This window comes from Ochlerotatus camptorhynchus, unplaced genomic scaffold (assembly GCF_037179485.1).
Source record: "Ochlerotatus camptorhynchus isolate MF236.1 unplaced genomic scaffold, CSIRO-AGI_Acam_v1.1 ptg000175l, whole genome shotgun sequence".
Classification (NCBI taxonomy): Eukaryota; Metazoa; Arthropoda; class Insecta; order Diptera; family Culicidae; genus Ochlerotatus; species Ochlerotatus camptorhynchus.
In genome coordinates this window covers 32,684-51,689 of record NW_027040665.1, presented here as the reverse complement: position 1 = coordinate 51,689, position 19,006 = coordinate 32,684, and the positions used below count along the sequence as shown (strand labels likewise).

At 41.9% G+C, this 19,006-nt stretch overlaps 1 protein-coding gene across 3 annotated transcripts in view; it reads right to left on the bottom strand.

Annotated features, from left to right (window-relative positions):
* The window catches only part of Hk (Hyperkinetic), a 56,736-nt gene that overhangs the window by 29,513 nt on the left and 8,217 nt on the right, over positions 1-19,006 (bottom strand). For 2 of the 3 annotated variants that reach the window (XM_065222544.1, XM_065222545.1), the window contains exons 2-3: positions 11,211-11,281; positions 10,570-10,803 (exon numbers count right to left, since the gene is read on the bottom strand). In XM_065222544.1, coding sequence (XP_065078616.1) covers positions 10,570-10,803; positions 11,211-11,281 — 305 coding nt within the window. The remainder of the gene's footprint in view (positions 1-10,569; positions 10,804-11,210; positions 11,282-19,006) is intronic. The other variant, XM_065222546.1, reaches the window with a different exon arrangement.

The window sequence follows — 19,006 nt, the reverse complement described above, 5'->3', positions numbered from 1 at the left end:
CGCCGTCCTCTACAAGCTGCCTTAGCGAGCAATTTTCTTCTCGACAACCATCAATGTCTTTTACATAAAAATTGTAAAGAAAAGGGCTTAAACATGAGTCCTGGGGGAGACCCATGTAACTTATTCGTGAAGTTGTCTAGTTTTCATGAAAAAAGCTCATATATTTCTCAGACAACAAGTTTCTCAAATAGTGAAAGCCCACCAATCTACGATTTTATCCGAAAGGACATCGGTACAAACAGAATCAAAAGCCCTCTTAATGTCCAAGAAAACTGAACCCATTTGCTGTTTTTGCGCATAGGTCAGTTGAATTTCAGTTGAAAGCAACGCAAGACAGTCGCTCGTTCCTTTGTCTCTCCGAAATCCAAATTGCGTATCTGAAAGTAAACCATTCTGCTCGACCCATTTGTCTTGACGAAAAAGAACCATTTTCTCGTACAATTTTCGTATACATGACAGCATCGCGATGGGACGGTACGGGTTATAATCCGACGTGGGTTTACCGGGTTTTCGAATGGCGATAACTATTACCTGCCTCCAGTCATCCGGAACAATTTTGTGCTCCAAAAATTGATTGAATAAGTTCAACAAGCGTCTCTTCGCGACGTCTGGGAGATTTTTAAGTTAGTTGAACTTGATTCTATCCATGAGAGGTTGTTACATGGGAGGAGCGCAAGTGAGAATTCCACCATCGAAAACGGGAAATCTATTTCGTAGCTACACGACGGACGATCACGGGCAAACTTTTCGCGCGAAGCTGAAAATCCAACTGTCTGAGTACTCCTTGTCTTCGATGACCGGTGATGACGCGTTTCGCATTCTCCTGCCGACATTCCAGAGTGTTCTCATGGAAGTCTTTCGGGACAAACCATCGACGAACCGACGCCAGTAGCCGCGTTTTTGGCTTTAATCAAGCCGTTAAAAGTTTTCTCGAGGTCGGTGTACCGCTCGAAGTCCCCGACCTTACCGTATCTGCGGAAGCGTTTAAACGCGGCGGACTTCTCGCTGTTTGCGTCGGTCCTTATCCCACTAAGGAGTGGGAGGTCATTTGCGAACGGAAACAACCGGAACGTGTTTTTTTTTTTTTTAATAATCCATTTATTTGTCAAGGCTCAAATGCGTTAGCTTTGCGGAGCCGAATATTTTTTACATTATTGTGTGTGAATATAATTTTCTTACAACTAATGTTAGTAGAACGGGGGCCGATTACTCGCGGTTTACTCGAGATTAGGGATTACATTTATTGATCATTTGGAGGGAGGACAAGGGAAAGCATTTTGAACTAATTTAAAACTTAAACGTAAAGGATGACTAAAACACAAAACACTAAACACATACATCAACAGCTTTAAGAAAGTCGTAAATAAGCTTCATAATGTCGATATCACGGCAAGCCAAGACGTCTCTAATTGGCTTAAAGGGTTGTTTTCCTCGGACCCTAAGGGAATCACACAGAACGGATCTCGCCTCACAATGCAAGGAGCAGGACCAAACAACATGCTCGATGTCGTGATAACCGTTTCCACAGGTGCACAAGTTGCTGTCGGCAAGCGTAATACGGAAGAGGTGGGCGTTTAACGAACAGTGATTGGACATGAGCCTGGACATTACACGAATAAAATCACGACTCATATCCAACCCTTTGAACCAGGGTTTGATCGACACCTGTGGGACAATAGAATGTAGCCATCTTCCCAGATCACCATCATTCCACTTTTGTTGCCAGTTGGCGAGGACTTGCTGACGAGAGATCGTGAAAAATTCGTGGTAGGCGATTTGTCGCTCGTAAATATCGCCTTCCATAGCGCCCACCTTGGCCAGCGAGTCCGCTTTCTCATTGCCCGGGATAGAGCAATGAGAAGGGACCCATACCAAGGTGATGACATGTGAGCTGTTTGATAAAGCACTCAATGACGATCGTATTTCCTGGAGGAAATACGCCGAGTGCTTCATCGGCCTCATTGAACGCATAGCCTCCAGGGAGCTTAGGCTATCCGTAAAAATGAAATAATGGTCAGGTGGAAGTGAGGCAATACGCTCTAACGTGTACGATATAGCTGCTAGTTCAGCAACGTATACCGAACACGGCTTTTGAAGCTTGTATGAGGCGCTATGAAGATCGTGGAATACTCCAAAACCAGTGGACGCATTTATCACCGACCCATCTGTGAAAAATCTCTTCTCGGTGGGGACGTGGCGGTATTTGTTCGCAAAAATAGTTGGGACAATCAGGGCACGGTGAGGCTCTGGAATTCCTTGAATCTCCTGCCTCATTGTGAGATCGAATCTCACGGAAGAACCACTGAAATGATGGGAGACAGCGCGATTGGGGTTGAACGAGGAGGGGCCGATGTCCAGAGTCATGTACTCGTAGTACAAGCTCATGAATCGTGTTTGAGGATTCCGCTCTAGCAGCTTCTCAAAGTTTTCGATCACCAGCGGGTTCATGACTTCACAGCGGATGAGGAACCGGAACGATAAATCCGCAAAACGATTTGTTAAGGGGAGGACGCCCGCAAGAACTTCAAGACTCATGGTATGCGTCGATTGCATACAACCTAGCGCGATTCGAATGCAACGATATTGAATCCTTTGGAGCTTCAATATGTGCGTCCCCGCCGCCGATTGAAAGCAAAAGCTACCGTACTCCAAAATCGAGAGAATGGTGGTCTTGTAGAGTCTTATCAGATCTTCCGGATGGGCTCCCCATGAAGTGCCGGTAATGGAACGAAGGAAATTGATTCGCTGTTGGCATCTCTGCCTCAGATACGCTATGTGTTTTCCCCAAGTGCACTTGGAATCGAACCAGACACCTAAATACTTAAACGACATGCTGTGAGTGATTGTTCTACCCATAAGTTGAAGCTGAAACTGTGCTGGATAAAGCTTCCTAGAAAAAACAACCATCTCTGTTTTCTCCGGAGAGAATTCGATACCCAGATTCATTGCCCAAGTAGACAAATTATCCAAGGTATCTTGCAATGGTCCTTGCAGGTCCGGTGCTGTTGCTCCAACCATGGAAACCACGCCGTCATCTGCAAGCTGCCTTAGCGTGCAATTTTCGGCCAGACATTCATCAATGTCTTTGACATAGAAGTTGTACAGGAGGGGACTTAAACATGAGCCTTGTGGAAGACCCATGTAGCTGATTCGTGCAATTTCCGTGTTGCCATGAGAGAAGCTCATTCGTTTCTCGGACAACAAATTAAACAGGAAATTGTTGATAATCGGAGAAAGCCCACTCGCATGGAGTTTTTCCGAAAGGATGTCGATGCAAATAGAATCAAACGCCCCTTTAATGTCCAAGAAAACTGAACCCATCTGCTGTTTTTCAGCATAGGCTAATTGGATTTCAGTTGAAAGCAACGCAAGGCAGTCGTTCGTCCCTTTGCCCCTACGGAATCCAAATTGCGTATCTGAGAGTAAGCCATTCACCTCGACCCACTTGTCCAGACGAAGAAGAATCATTTTTTCTAACAACTTCCGAATACACGACAGCATCGCGATGGGACGGTACGAATTATGATCCGAAGCGGGTTTACCGGGCTTCTGGATGGCGATAACTCTTACTTGTCTCCAATCATCCGGAACAACGTTGAGCTCAAGGAATCGATTGAACAAGTTCAACAATCGCCTCTTTGTGACTTCTGGGAGGTTTTTGAGCAGGTTGAACTTGATTCGATCAATTCCCGGAGCTGAGTTATTGCATGAAAGAAGAGCAATTGAGAATTCTACCATCGAAAACGGGGAGTCCATGTCATCGTTTTCCAGCGGCGGATCGCGAGTGTTGCATCGGACCGGAACCGAATCGGGACAAACCTTACGCGCGAAGTCGAAAATCCACTTGTTAGAGTACTCCTTGCCCTCGTTGACCGACGATGCCGCGTTACGCATTCTCCTGCCGACATTCCAGAGCGTTTGCATGGAAGTCTCTCGCGATAGCCCTTCGACGAACCGACGCCAGTAACCGCGTTTTTTGGCCCTGACCAAGCTCTTAAACTTTTCCTCTAGCTCCGTATACCGCTCAAAGTATTCACGGGAACCGTATTTACGAAACTGTTTAAACGCGGTAGACTTCTCTTTATTCACGTCGGTGCATTCCTGGTCCCACCACACAGTGGGAGGACGTTTGCGAATGGTAGTGCCAGGAACAGGCTTCGTTTGTGCTTGAAGCGCGCAATCCACTATGAGCCGCGATAGGAAGGAGTACTCATCTAATGGAGAGAGAACGTCGACCGATTCTGAACCGTCACGGACCGCGTTCGCGTATTCTTCCCAATTGATGTTTCTCGTGAGATCGTACGCGATGTTGATTGGACACTGTGAAGATGAACCGTTGGAAATCCGTGACCTCTTGATTTATCCAAGGGGGCTTGGGAGTCAGTTTTTTTAGTTTTCTGCGAGTCATTCTTGGATCGCTTCCTTGAAGGACCTTTGAAAACAAAAGGACTTCCGTCATTGCCCTCTGAGTCAGTGTCGTCCTCGTCAACTGGAAGAAGATTGAACGGATTATTGTTTTCTTTTTCCGGAGTGATTTTGGGAGGAGGATTGAAAGTCTTCAAGATCTCCGCAAAGGAACGCTGAGAGCGCGCCTTCAGAGACCGTTCAAGTTTTTTTCCTTGCTGTTTATACTTCGGGCAATCTGCGAGAGGATGCGGAGGTGCCAAACAATAAACACATTTAGGAGGAGCACCACAAGCACCCTCCGCATGCTTCTCGCCGCACTGATCGCATCGTGGCTTGTTGCCGCAGAAGGCGGCGGTGTGGCCTAATTGTTTGCACTTGGTGCAGTTCATCACCCTTGGTATAAACAACCGCACAGGAAGTCGAACCCTCCCAATTCGGACGTAATCTGGCAGAGTCGATCCGGAGAAAGTCACTCGAAACGAGTCAGTCAGCGAATAGATTTTTTTTGTCCCGTCGAGGGATGCTGACTGCATTTGGGTGCAGTCAAGAATCTTGACTTCTGGAAGAACGGGGTTCTTGAAGACACCAACCCCCCTCTTCAAGAAGTCATCGCAGGTCAAACTCGCTTCGGTGACCACTCCTTCGATTTCCACGTCACGACTGGGAATGTAAACGCGGTACTCTAACGTAAAAAGCTCGCAGGCAATAATCTCATTCGCCTGCTTGCGGTTACCAACAGTGACGCGCAGTTTGTCTGGCCTCACCTTCAAAATGTCGGTCACTGACGAGAAACGTTTGAATAGATCTTTTTCGATCTGGTTAACGTTAAGCGGTTTTTGTTTGGGTCGGAAAAAAACAACCCATGGGCCTGTCGAGGCGTCTGGGTATGACTAATGGCGGGGGGCAGTTTTTGTTTTCTTGGCGGGGTTAGGCGGAGTAGGGGGAGACGGTTTTGGCGGTGTGGGGGGAGAGGGATTAGGTGGGGTAGGGGGAAACGGGTTTGGTGGTGCGGGGGGTGACGGTGCTGGTGGTGTTGGTGGCGATGGATTAGGCGGGGTAGGAGGAGATGGGGTAGGCGGTACGGGCTCCGGTGCTCGTTTTCGCCTGGGCCGCTTCGGGATGGTTCCGGTGTACTTCTTCACCGTGGCTGACGTTTCCACGTCGGACAGTTCGTCTTCAGTGGGAAGGGCAGGAAGGGTATTCCCCCCGCCATCACTATTACCATCCATTGCGGGGCAACTGCCACCGCAATAGATACAAAACAACTACACACAGGGAACACACAGGGACAAGAGAAAAAGAAGAAGAAGAAGAAAATATTTGCGTGGGATGGGAGAAAGGGGAAACTAAAACAAAGGGGCAATAAATAAAACTTATTCGCTACTTAACTACACCGGCACAAAGCGTGTGTGTGGAAACGCTGTTATCACGTGGTGCGTTGGTGTTGGTCCACGCTGCTATCCGGTGGTGATGGTTGGTGTTGGTGGGTCGGCAAGCTGGTGATACGACACGCTTCACTATCACTTGCACACCCTCGCGACGGCGTGAAAAAATGATGGACTTGACGACGCCGTTAACTCCGGTGATGGATTACCGGGATGAATTAAAGCTGGATGGTAACTCCAAGGGGCTCGGCCGATGGAATTCCACTTCCTCTGTTGGACACTGGTCACTTGGGGCACCCAATGGGGGGTGAAAAAAACCGCTCGGGCGGAAAAAACACCGAAAAAAACTAGATGCCGCGCAACTGAAACCGGGACGTTGTTAACCGACTGAATGCTCAACTAGGAATCCGCGGAACGTGTTTTGTCTGTGCTTGAAGAGTGCTATAAGTCGCGATAAAAAGGAGTACTCATCCAGCGGAGGGAGTATCTCAACCAAATCAATACCTCCGAAAACCGCGGACGCAAAATTTTGACAGTTGTTTTTCGTGAAATTATACGCGTTATCAACCTAGTTGGTGAACGATGAACCATTGGTAATAGAAATTTTGATTAGCAAGTGGTCACTACCGTAGGGATCTTGAATTACTTTCCACGAGCAATCCAACGATAGTGAACTCGAACTGAGGGAGAGGTCTAATCTACTTTCTCTTGCTGGAGGTTTGGCCACTCGTGTTACTTTCCCAGTGCTTAGAATTGTCACATTGAAGTTATTGCAAAGGTCGTATATCAGGGTTGAGCGGTTGTCATCGTACAGTTCCCCCCAGCCTGTACCGTGGGAGTTAAAATCTCCTAAGATCAACCGAGGCTCAGATAAACCTTAGCAGATATCTGAGAGACCTTGGCGAGAAATCTATACTATAATATACTGAGGCAATACTAGGCTTTTACCTCGAATATTTACCTGACATGCAACAACTGCAATGCCTGTCACGGAAGGCAGATCGATTATATAAAAGGAATTGAGCATATTAATAACGAGAAGCACTCCTCCATACAAATCTGCTCGATCAAGGCGAATAATGTTAAAATCGTGGAAAGGGAGATCGATATTAAAAATTTGAATATGTCAAGTTTCGGTATAAGACTTCTACAGTTCCACTGAAGAACAGAGATCATATCCCCGATCTCATTCGGAAAATTATCCATCAAAAGATATGATCGATGCAAGGATGACCACCAAGAAGCTAATTGCTTCAAAAGAGTTTTCACAATTCGAAGCACTAAATTAATAATGTTCCTCGTTGAGTCAGAGACGTTGAATATATTGAAGATGCTCTCCACAATTCAAGAAAACATGAACATGGGAGCGTGTTCTTGCTGATTTTTCAGCTGTTCTTCTGGATGAAAAATGGGATATCTGGGGTTTTAGATGATCCCGGAAGTGCTGGAAAGTCCTTGTTAAAATTACAAGATTTAAATCCCGGTTGTGGGGGTTTCGATACATTTCCGCTACCTCTTAAATTTGTCAAGGTAGGTTGAGAGTCCATACGAGAGGTCTTACGAGGATTTTGAGTGACGTTTTTTTTAATCGCTTTCTCGTGTTGCCTTTAAAGACAAAGGGACTACCTTCACCAACCTCTGAGTCAGAGCCCTGGAAAAATGGAGTATGAAAAGGGCACACGAAACGAGTCTGACAGAGAATACGTTTTTTTTTGTGTGCCAATGAGAGACACTGATTGCATTTGTATGCAATCCAGAATCTTCACTTTCGGAAGGGCACGGTTTTTAAAAATACCGAAGGATTCGGCATGAAGGAAATCTTCGCAAGTTAGACTCGCTTCAGTGACCACTCCTTCGATTTCTACGTCAAAACTGGGGATGTAGACCAGGGTTACCAAAACTACAGATAAATCTGTATTTCTACAGATTCTGTGAATACAGAATCTAGGTATTAAAATTTCTGAAATTTTTTTTAAAATCAAGATTCTGTATTCACAGATTACAGATTTCTAGGATTTTAACAGGTTAAACAGATTTTTAGAATATGATCAAACATTCATTACATTTAACTTGAGATTTTTAATAACAAAATATTATTTTGGCTTCAGTGTAATTTTATCATCACAAACTTTTATATTTATGCATGATTTTTTTGCGGAATGAAAAAGAAGAATGAGATGTCAGAGGTTTTTTGCTCAATGACTTTTGAAATGAAATTTTTTAAGGATTCAATTAATAAATTATCAACACAGATATCATCACCGATTTTCTGGACAAAAACTAAGATGAAAAGATTTCTTTGAACAAAAACACAGATTTCCTTTTGGCAACCCTGATGTAGACTCGATATTTCATCGTAAAAAGCTCACAGGAAACAATCCGGTTTGCCTGGTTTGGGTCATCAACGGTAACGCGTAGTTTGTTTGGCGTTACCTTAAAGATATCGGTTACGGTCGAAAAATGTTTTGTCAGATCCTTCGAAATCCGAGAAATATTCAATGGTTTTTGTTTGGGCCGGAAAAAACAACCCACGGGCCTTTTGAGCCGTTTGGGTCGTCCATGTCTAGTAGCGCTGTCAATTTTCAGGCGCAGTAGCTTACCCTTTACAAGGACCTTTATCGCGGATCTTATCTTCCCAGCAGCAACTGTTAGGTGGTTTACCACATTCGGTCGATTCATGCACACGTTTAGATCGTCACCAATGGGTTTCAATAGAAGCTGAACCCCTTCCCATTCAACGCAGTGCAGCGGAACATGATGCAGGGTGACGAGCTTCAATATAGCTTCGATAAATGTTTGCCTGTCAATGGCAATCATTTTTTTTTTGATACCTCATCCTTCAATAAACCGCGTGATCGATGGATGATGCCGATCCTTCCATTGCTGCGATTAACGATATTTGGGATCTACACTGGAGTCGCTTTTTACGCGGGGGATACGTGCCGCGTAAAAAAAACTTCCAAGATTTTGATTTTTCACATGCTTAAATATTTTTTTTATAAATCGGATTTTGATGCCATTTGTTATTAAATTAAAATTTCTGTTTTTACATAAAAAATTGTGATCTTTTTTAAAAGTATGCCATTCGATTCCCTATAGCTTGAAACGGATAATGTGATTGGAATCAAGTCGATAGGTTGTATCGTTGTCGAGAAATCGTTAAAAACGTACCGTGTAAATTGCGACTCAGCGGCACTAACCGTGTAAAAAAACCGTGTAAAAAAAATCGCGTAAAAAAAAGACTTCAGTGTATTTTAAAATATTTACTAATAACAGCTAACGCACAGAGAACGGCACTTAAAACAATTCCACGAATGTTTTAGGACAAAAACGAGAAGAATAACGAAAAACACGAATTCGTACACGCAATAAAATCCACACATTTTTATTAACGGATTTCTATGTGAAATTGCACATGATTTTCGATTTTTAATATCACCAATGCAATGATTCATGACCAATTCATTTGTGTCGAACCATAATAAATCCAAGGTTAAAGCACAGGAAGCTCACTATGCCCCACCTGTTCACTATGCCCCTTCTTCTCCTAATATACGTAATAAAGTGTAGATGAACGTGACCGTTTACAAGACTGGGTGTTTCACTGGAAACCTGACCCTATAACCCCATTCTGTGCTTGAAATAGAAAATGAAAATGAAATGAGAAATAGGAATCTTTGAATGAGCATTTAATCATCATAATTATAAGCAATAAAAAGACAATATTGCTTTTGTGATTGCTATATCGAAAATACATTTAATAAGTGATTGTTTAGTGGCTTTTCAATCAGGTGAAAAACAAGAAAATTGTTTACTCAAATATTTGGAAAATATGTAAAACATACTTTTTAAAAACTCTTTACGATATTAAAGGTAATACCAACAATCAATACGAAACTATCGATTTTAAATTGGCTCACTACTTGACTAGCCTATTGGTCCCAAGCAAACGATTAACGTACCCCATTCTAGTCGAAATTCTACTACTACACAATGTTTGTTTTAATTCGCTATGAAAGTTTGACAGATAAAATGAGGGGTTGGTGGATTTTCCTATGTTTCGAGGGGTGAATCGACTAGCTTGGGACCGAAGAGAGTACCAGAGCTAAGCCAAAAAGTTAAGCACGTGATTTCGGGACCTTCTAGTCTTAGAATTACCTCTTTGGTAATACCCTAAGCTACAAAATGAAACTAATTTTTTTTCCAATTTGTTATAGTGCAGAGAATAAATTTAATCATTGTATACTACTACCAAAGTGTCCCGCATTATCAACGATACCCCGCTTTACGATACGTAATTTTCTACCTGAAAAAAATGATTTTTAAATATCTATCTTATCTATTTTTTTTTTTCAATTATTGGGATTGAATTTTTTTAAATGTATTTAAAAAATGTCATTTTGTTTAGTGTATATTTTTTACGTTTCAAAAACAATTATGTACTTTTCATCCTTAGATACTATCTCAGTACAATCAATAGTTTTTGAGATACGCCCATGAAAATACATTCGCCCATTTAACATTTGATGCTTGAGTCAAAATGCTCTAAATAGCTATGGAATTCATATTCGCCCCTGCCGAAATCATACACAAAGCTTAAAATAGGAAAGGTTCGCGTCAGATTTCAGTTTTTTTAGGAAGATTTTGCGTGGAACTGCTTATAACTGTAAATTAATCTTGGTCAATCCTTCAATATGTATACAATTCATAGTAGCCATACTAGGATGTTATATCAACGAAACATGAGGGATATGCTAAATGCTGATTTAAATCATACCAGAATGTGCTTCCGATAGATCAAAAAGATTGATACCGCTATCGACAGCCAACCGTAGAATAGATTCAGCTTGTTCTTCTGAAACCCCAGCGGAAAAGATAGGCCATGTTCCGAGGCCAACATTCGATACTCGAAGACCACTTTTGCCAAGGTTTTTGTAACGCAAACCAGGTGTGGTTGTAGCATTGTTGCGAACTGGAATAGCAGCATTTGAACCCAAACTGGTAGAACGACCTGTAATAAAAGAAAAATAAGTATCTGTAACATACTTAACATTGCCTATGTTTGGCATAAATTGTGTGGGTAAATGTAATTTAATTTGTATCACAAAATTTAATTAAAAAAGAATTTCAGAAATGCATTTTGATAAAGTGCTGGAAAACAAAATGTTCCTTGTACAGCCGTTCGTTTAAAAACAAACGGTGAACATATTTTTTATGGTTTGACTATAGTTTAGTTGCAATCGCGCTTATTTAAATTGGTTGCTTTAAAAATATTTAAAATTGTGCTCTTCATTTCGAAAGTAATATCAGCAATTTTTCCGTTAATTGTAATAATAATTTGTTATGTGTAACGCCATATTTGCTTACAATCTGGTTCACAATCTACGACACATAAAAATAGAAATAAAAATTTTATACCGAAATCTAGCTGTGCTGTCGTACCACTGAATTCCTCCATACAATCTAACGATGCTATTGGAGCACGACACCTGTAATAAAAGAGAAGAATGCTAAATGTAATAATGTGTTGGACATGTTTTATTGATGATAATTAAGTTTATTATAGAGATTGAACATTTTTGACATCATTAGCAAATATGCTATGTTTCACAGAAAAATGTGTAATTTAAAACGAATGCAACGGTAGGGTAATCTGTGCATCGATTATATCACTTTAAATTAATAATGAATTAAATTTACAATACCCTTTTAAGTACTCATAGTTCAATTTCATAGAACTCATAGTTACCAAACCTACACAGATCACATACTCATCAATGGGTATAACAAGGTGCGTAATAATTGAAAATATGTTATTAAATGCATTACCCTGAGCTCCTGATTACTACTGGTAACTCTGGCATCAGTGCAATGATAATGTGTAGCATTTTGGAGCCTATGGCCAGAAATTGCCTTTTAAATATTTAGACCAGTGTTCGTAAAATCATTCTCAAATCTCATTTATTGAGCCTCCCTGCGAGAATAAACTCGCGTGCGAATGCGGCAAACAAAATTCACGCTTGAGATTCTCATGCATATTCACGCACTCACACTCACAACGCCGAAAAATCATTCCAGCTTTAAACTCATAAAAAACCACTCAAACGTCATGCATGATGTATTAGTTTTCAAACCCCTGATGCACAAACAATAGTAATAACAATGAATAACGCCAAAATATAAAGCACTGAATTTTTTAACCTGAAAACTCATCGGTGATTTTTGCGACGTTGAATTTTGCAAGGCAAAACTCATAGGCGCATAAACTCATGCATGAGATTTCTTTCAATTTTGCATTTAAAAAACCTGAACACCCCTCATTTTGAAGGTGTGTGTGTGTAGAATGTTGCTCCTATTTTGATTTTGGAATTCACTCTTCAGTTGTCAAAATGCCGTCCAAGCAAGAAGAGCAGCGTATCAAAATTTTGCTCGCGCATCGCTAAAATCCGAGCTACTCGCACGCAAAGTTGGCAAAATCGCTAAAAGTTGCCAAATCAACCGTTACAAATGTAATTAAAGTGTTTGGGGAACGTTTGTCGACAGCCAGGAAGTCTGGATCGGGGGGAAATCGAAAACCGGAAGCCGCTGAGACGACAAAGAGAGTTGCCGGTAGTTTCAAGCGAAACCCTAACCTCTCTCTCCGAGATGCCGCAAATAAGCTGGGTGTATCGTCTACAACCGTGCATCGAGCCAAAAAACGAGCCGGACTATCGACTTACAAGAAGGTAGTGACTCCAAATCGCGATGATAAACAAAATACGACGGCCAAAGCGCGATCCCGGAGGCTGTACACGACGATGCTGACGAAGTTTGACTGCGTGGTAATGGACGACGAAACCTACGTCAAAGCCGACTACAAGCAGCTTCCGGGACAGGAGTTTTATACGGCAAAAGGAAGGGGAAAGGTAGCAGATGTTTTCAAGCACATGAAACTGTCAAAGTTCGCAAAGAAATATCTGGTTTGGCAAGCCATCTGTACCTGTGGCTTGAAAAGCAGCATTTTCATAGCTTCCGGGTCAGTCAACCAAGAAATTTACGTGAAAGAGTGTTTGAATAAACGTCTGCTGCCTTTCCTGAAGAAACACGGTTGTTCCGTACTGTTTTGGCCAGATTTGGCATCTTGCCATTACGGTAAAAAGGCCATGGAGTGGTACGCCGCCAACAACGTGCAGGTGGTTCCCAAGGACAAGAACCCTCCCAACACGCCAGAGCTCCGCCCAATTGAGAAATACTGGGCTATTGTCAAGCGGAACCTAAAGAAGACCAAAAAAACTGCTAAGGGCGAGCAGCAGTTCAAGGCAAACTGGATTTCTGCGGCGAAGAAGGTGGACAAGGTGGCTGTACAAAATCTGATGGCAGGGGTCAAGCGTAAGGCCCGGCAATTCGGATTTGGAAAAGCGGAAGCCTAACTGAATATTTTTCCTGAAAAATTCGATTTACTCGATCACGTTTATAGGAACTAACATGAAGGTAAAAGAATTAGTAGTTCAGCTTACCGTTATTCTATGTTAACGGAACGGTTTTTTTGCGAGGCGTTTGTTAATTCTTTTAACCGTAGCTCTCATTTCTCTACTTGGTGTTATCTACAAAAACATTTCATGGCTTTCAAATGCATCATTTTCCCAAATGAGAGATTATAAAAAAATGTTATAGCTTTAATGCATAAAGGGTGATACGGTCAAAATTTGGTCAAGGGAAAACGCGTGTAAATCGGTGAAATCGTTTATTTAAAAAATCAAATTAAATTTCTTTTTCAAGTTCAATTAGTATTACTAATTGAACTTGAAAAAGAAATTTAATTTGATTTTTTAAATAAACGATTTCACCGATTTACACGCGTTTTCCCTTGACCAAATTTTGACCGTATCACCCTTTATGCATTAAAGCTATAACATTTTTTTATAATCTCTCATTTGGGAAAATGATGCATTTGAAAGCCATGAAATGTTTTTGTAGATAACACCAAGTAGAGAAATGAGAGCTACGGTTAAAAGAATTAACAAACGCCTCGCAAAAAAACCGTTCCGTTAACATAGAATAACGGTAAGCTGAACTACTAATTCTTTTACCTTCATGTTAGTTCCTATAAACGTGATCGAGTAAATCGAATTTTCATGAACTTATTTTCAAAGCCTGTTCAGCGTGACTAGTGATTTCGTAATGCTAAGCAAAATACAAGATAAAATCATGATTTCGTGATACCATTAACCATTAATGATTTTAGTTTCTGCAATCGTGAACTTAAATCACATGCAAAGCTGCATCTGTCAAACTTATCCCTACACTGTACCAATATGACGTATTCCCGTTATGTGGAAGTCTAATAAATTTGCTTTATAAGAAAATCCTTTGAAAACGCTATGATTGAAAATATTTGCTATAGGAATATCTGATACATTTACAATGCTGATAAGTTGATTGCTTTTATATATATTTTTTTCCTTGATTTTCTTTTCCGTCGATCTTGTTTTCCGTGCTGAGCACCAATGCTACCGACGCCAGTGAGGCAGCTCCCACACCTGGACCCTACCTATCGACCCATCACAACTCATGAACCGGGGACCAACGGCTTTACTTCCCTTCCATGATCATAGATGTTATGCTTCAGAACATCCCGGCGGCGCCGACTGGGATTGAACCCAGGCCTGCTGTAATCACGCTTACACCACTGGCGCCGCTGATAGCTTTATATGATAGATGGTAAATAAAAATCAGTCAAATTATAAAAATTAACTGAAATGAATTTGAAACCAAGCTACATTATCATATACAGTCAAATTTCGATCGTTGGGCTAAACCCATAGCCCACTTAGTGAAAGGCTTTCGTTAGTTGGGCTGAGCTGTCAAGATGAAAATTGTTTGTGGGATAACCCGTTTGTTTATTCTCATCACAATCGTTTACAAACTATCCAAATTGTTCCCCAGCCCTTCGGAAACGTATTAGCACTGTCAGAAATGACGTTTGACTTCCATTTAGGTGGGCTACAGCCCAACTAACGGGAACCCGAAAACCTAAAACATAGCCCACTTAAAGATAGCCCAACGAGAGAAAGTCGACTGTACATATCATAAATCAATCTAAGTATTGTGTATATAAAAATTACATGAAAGTTACATTTTCTTTCGACACATATATTTTATCGACTCTAACCTGGGTTCTAAAAATAATTCGAAAAATAAACATCAAGCAGTGAGTCTTAAGGTACACGCGGAATGACAGCGGAAGCGGAACAGCAACGGCTCGATCTGAGTAAGACTACTTGTTGGATTGACAACTATTTAGAACCAAATCGACTTCGGTTAGGCATCTTGATGCTATTTGTGACAACTGTCAAACTCTCCGTTTCCGCCAATATTGCGTTTGAGCTTTACGGGAAGGTACAGGGGGTAAATCTACAATCTAAAATTGTCATTTATAAATGAAATTAATATCCAAATGAGTGTCTGTTTTTATCATTTACCATTTCACGCAAGGAGTAGCGCTTCAACCCAGTGTAGATTATAGTCGCTATATTTATAGGCTGACGGGTAGAATTTCGATCTATCAAAAAGCGGAATCATCAATTGAAAAGGTACTATCTGCTTTTATAAAAAAATACGTTGATTATTCTTTACTCGCCAAACGAACGCCGCAAAGATGGTGTTAGTTTGCATAGGCGAGCTTTGAGTCCTGAGAAAAGGGTTTCCGAAGTTTTGATCGCAATAGCATATGTGCTCTTATCTGTTGTTGATCGTGATTTGCTCGATTTGTTCCACTATTTGACAGCGCAATTGGTTCCCGAGATTCTATCAGCCAGACTATGAGTACAGCGACTATAGTGTATGTAGATGAATAAGGCTGTCCACAAGACAGTTGCGAACAGCTTAATTTTTTGTTTACCAAGAATTTTTGACAGATTACAGTACAACTGGCAGTTTATTCTCATATGAATTTGTGCTTTGTTTATGTTTACATTCAGAACCATTAACACCAGATCACTCACACACTCTTGATTTTTAGCTGTCAGCCTTATTAGGTTTTGCACCGTTGGGGTTAACCTCAATCTGATGACAGTTCAGTGGTACTGTTTAAGTGCCCGCATAAGCGCGAACCATAAATTGACCTTACCGAAAATGGTTAAAAATTGTTTATAATCCCTGCTAAACTTCAACTGAAATGGTTATGGAACTTTACATGAACGTTTAATGATAAAGTTTTAACCTTAAGTATTATAGTTTTTTGGAAGTGGACCTTACAAATAATGGGTTGTTAAGAACCATTACCATTCAAAATTCTTGTTTTCTCAATACATTTTCGGAAAGAAAACTATACTAAAACCTTTTAACTTATGGTTTGAGAACATTAATGGCAATGGTTATGGTATCCAGTAAGGTCCATGAATGGTTTTGTAACATCGATCAACTTTACGTGGAATATATCGCGAATTGGTTGCCTGTAAATTACTGATTACCAATTCACGATATATTTCACGTAAAGTTGAGTGATAATACAAAACCATTAATGGACCTTACTGACTACCATAACCATAACCATTAATGTTCTCAAACCATAAGTAAAAACGTTCTAATATAGTTCTCTTTCCGAAAATGTATGGAGAAAACAAGAATTTGGAATGGTAATGGTTCTTAACAACCCATTATTTGTAAGGTCCGCTTCCAAAAAACCATAACACATAAGGTTAAAACTTTATCTCACAAACGTTCATGTAAAGTTCCATAACCATTTCAGTTGAAGTTTAGCAGGGATTATAAACAATTTATAACCATTATCGGTAAGGTCATGTGATCTAATTAGGTACTGCAGCGTGACGTCATAAATGAACTCAGTTTTAGCCGGCTGAACCTTTTTGACAGTTCAGTGGTACTGTTTACAAGCACTTAGTCGTTTTTTCGAAAAAAATATATTTTAAAATTTCCGAATTTCAACTTGAAAATTGTCGAGGAACAGCGCGTTGAAAGGAATTAAGCCCGCCCAACATTAACAAGGTGCAAAAACTAGCCAAAACTGCAGCTTTTAGATCCATATACGCAGCATCGACTTGCCATCCTGAATTCATGCATCGCAAACAGATAGAAGTAAACTTCACTAGGATCGTGGACACGGCGCGCTTCGGATAGAAGCCGTGTTGTTTTGTATCGATATAATGTTTGCTACACGTGAACAGAGCATCATTTATCATAATCTCGAACAGTTTTGAGCAGGCACACAGGGAGGTGATTCCACGATAATTTGCGAAATTCAGTTTATCCCTTTTTTGTAGACTGAGAACAGATAAGAAAGTTTCCAGCGACAGGGGAACTCACATTGCTGTGCCGAGAGTTTGAATAGCCTCGCAATTGGAAGGCATAGATTGACTACACAACGTTTTAGAACTGATGACGGAATGCCGTCAGGTCCGGCGGCGAACGAGAGCTTCATTTTACGAGTTGCGGCTATCACCATGCCTTCTGAAATTCGTGTAATATCGAAACTGAACACATTAAGCGGCATCCCAGCACTTGTGTCGGCGAAGCGGAGAAATCGTGGAACACTTACTTGAAATGACGAGCAAACAAGTCGCCTTTTTCTCTTTCGCTATTAGCCGAGTCATTGGCGTTGACGGCGACTCTGTAGCTCTTTACTCCAATGTTAAAATCCATAAGCAAACGTCAGACTGTGCGTGAAACATGGCGGACTTCGTACTATCCTTTCACTCCACGGAAAATTCCCGAGAATAATGCAACAAGGTAACCCGGATTCCTTCCTTTTGGAGTTGATAAACGACCAAAAACATTTCGGATTCATGCGAAGGTTCGCTTCCGTACGTCTTACGTGTTGATTATAGAGAAAACGATTGTAATTACTCTTGATTGTTAGAAAGAACCGGAACAGCAAAGTTTAAAAGTAGAATGGATTTTATTTAACGACTAGCTTGAGTGGAGTCTTGAATAGGAATGAAAAGTTTTTCACCGTTGTTTATTTAAGAAAACTTAGGTTGCTAGGGGTGACGTTCGGTCTCCAAGGAGGTGATCAGCACACTGCGTTACCGATTTACTCCAACACCCCCCCTGAATCGGTCAGTCCTAGGAGGGTCCTCAGTTCGCGGAAACGTCCAGGTTCCAGGGGCTTGGTGAACGTGTCCGCTATTTGGTTTGCTGTATCAATTGCTTCGATTTGAAGTCTTCCTTGTGCCACATGGTCGCGCAAAAAATGGTGCTTTACATCGATGTGCTTGACACGCTTGCTTTCGGTGTTTGTGGCCATTGCAATGCACCCACGGTTGTCTTCGTACACCTTGAATGCCGTGTCCGGTCGAACTTGCTTCAGGTCTTCAAGGATTCCGTGCAGCCACAGCCCTTCGGAGGCCGCGGCACTTAAAGCTGCATACTCGGCTTCACACGACGACAGTGCAACGGTTTGTTGCTTGCGGCTTGCCCAAGACACGGTGTTCCCAAAGACCTTAAAGACGAAGCCACTAACGGATTTCCTATCCTCAGCATCCGATGCCCAGTCAGCGTCTGCGTACCCGACAAGTGCCTCGGCGTCGTCGTTTTGCTTGTACTGGAGCTTCAAGTTCTTCGTTCCCTTCACGTAACGGACCACTCTCTTCAGGGCTTGCCAGTGGGCCTCATCAGGTTGAACTTGGAAGCGCCCTAGGTATCCAACAGCGTAGCATATGTCCGGTCGAACACACAGCATCGTATACATCAGGCTGCCCAGCAATTGACGGTATGGATGCGACACAGGATTCGCAGCTTGTGGTGGCAGGAAACAGCCTTTCTCCATTGGGGTTTTGACATGGTTACAGTCTTGCATGCCGAACTTCGTCAGCACACGGTCCACAGCAGCTTCTTGCGCCAGGTACATGCATCCGGTGGCGCGGTCGTATCGGATCTTCATTCCAAGGAAATGATTAACCACGCCGCAATCCGTCATCTGGAGCTTCTTGGAAAGAGCACGCTTGATCTCCTTCACCAGGTCCAGTCGATCGCCAGCAATGAGCAAATCGTCCACGTAGATGATTATGTATACCCCCCCTCGATCGTCGATCCTGGTATATAGACAGTAATCATGCCGGGAACGGGTAAAGCCGAAATCCAGTAGAAGGTCGTTTAGCTTGTTGTTCCAACAGCGGGGGCTTTGCTTGAGTCCGTACAGCGATCGATCCAGTTTGCAAACGAAGTTCGGCGGTGCTGCAACTCCTTCGGGTATGGCCATGTAGACGTCTTCTTCA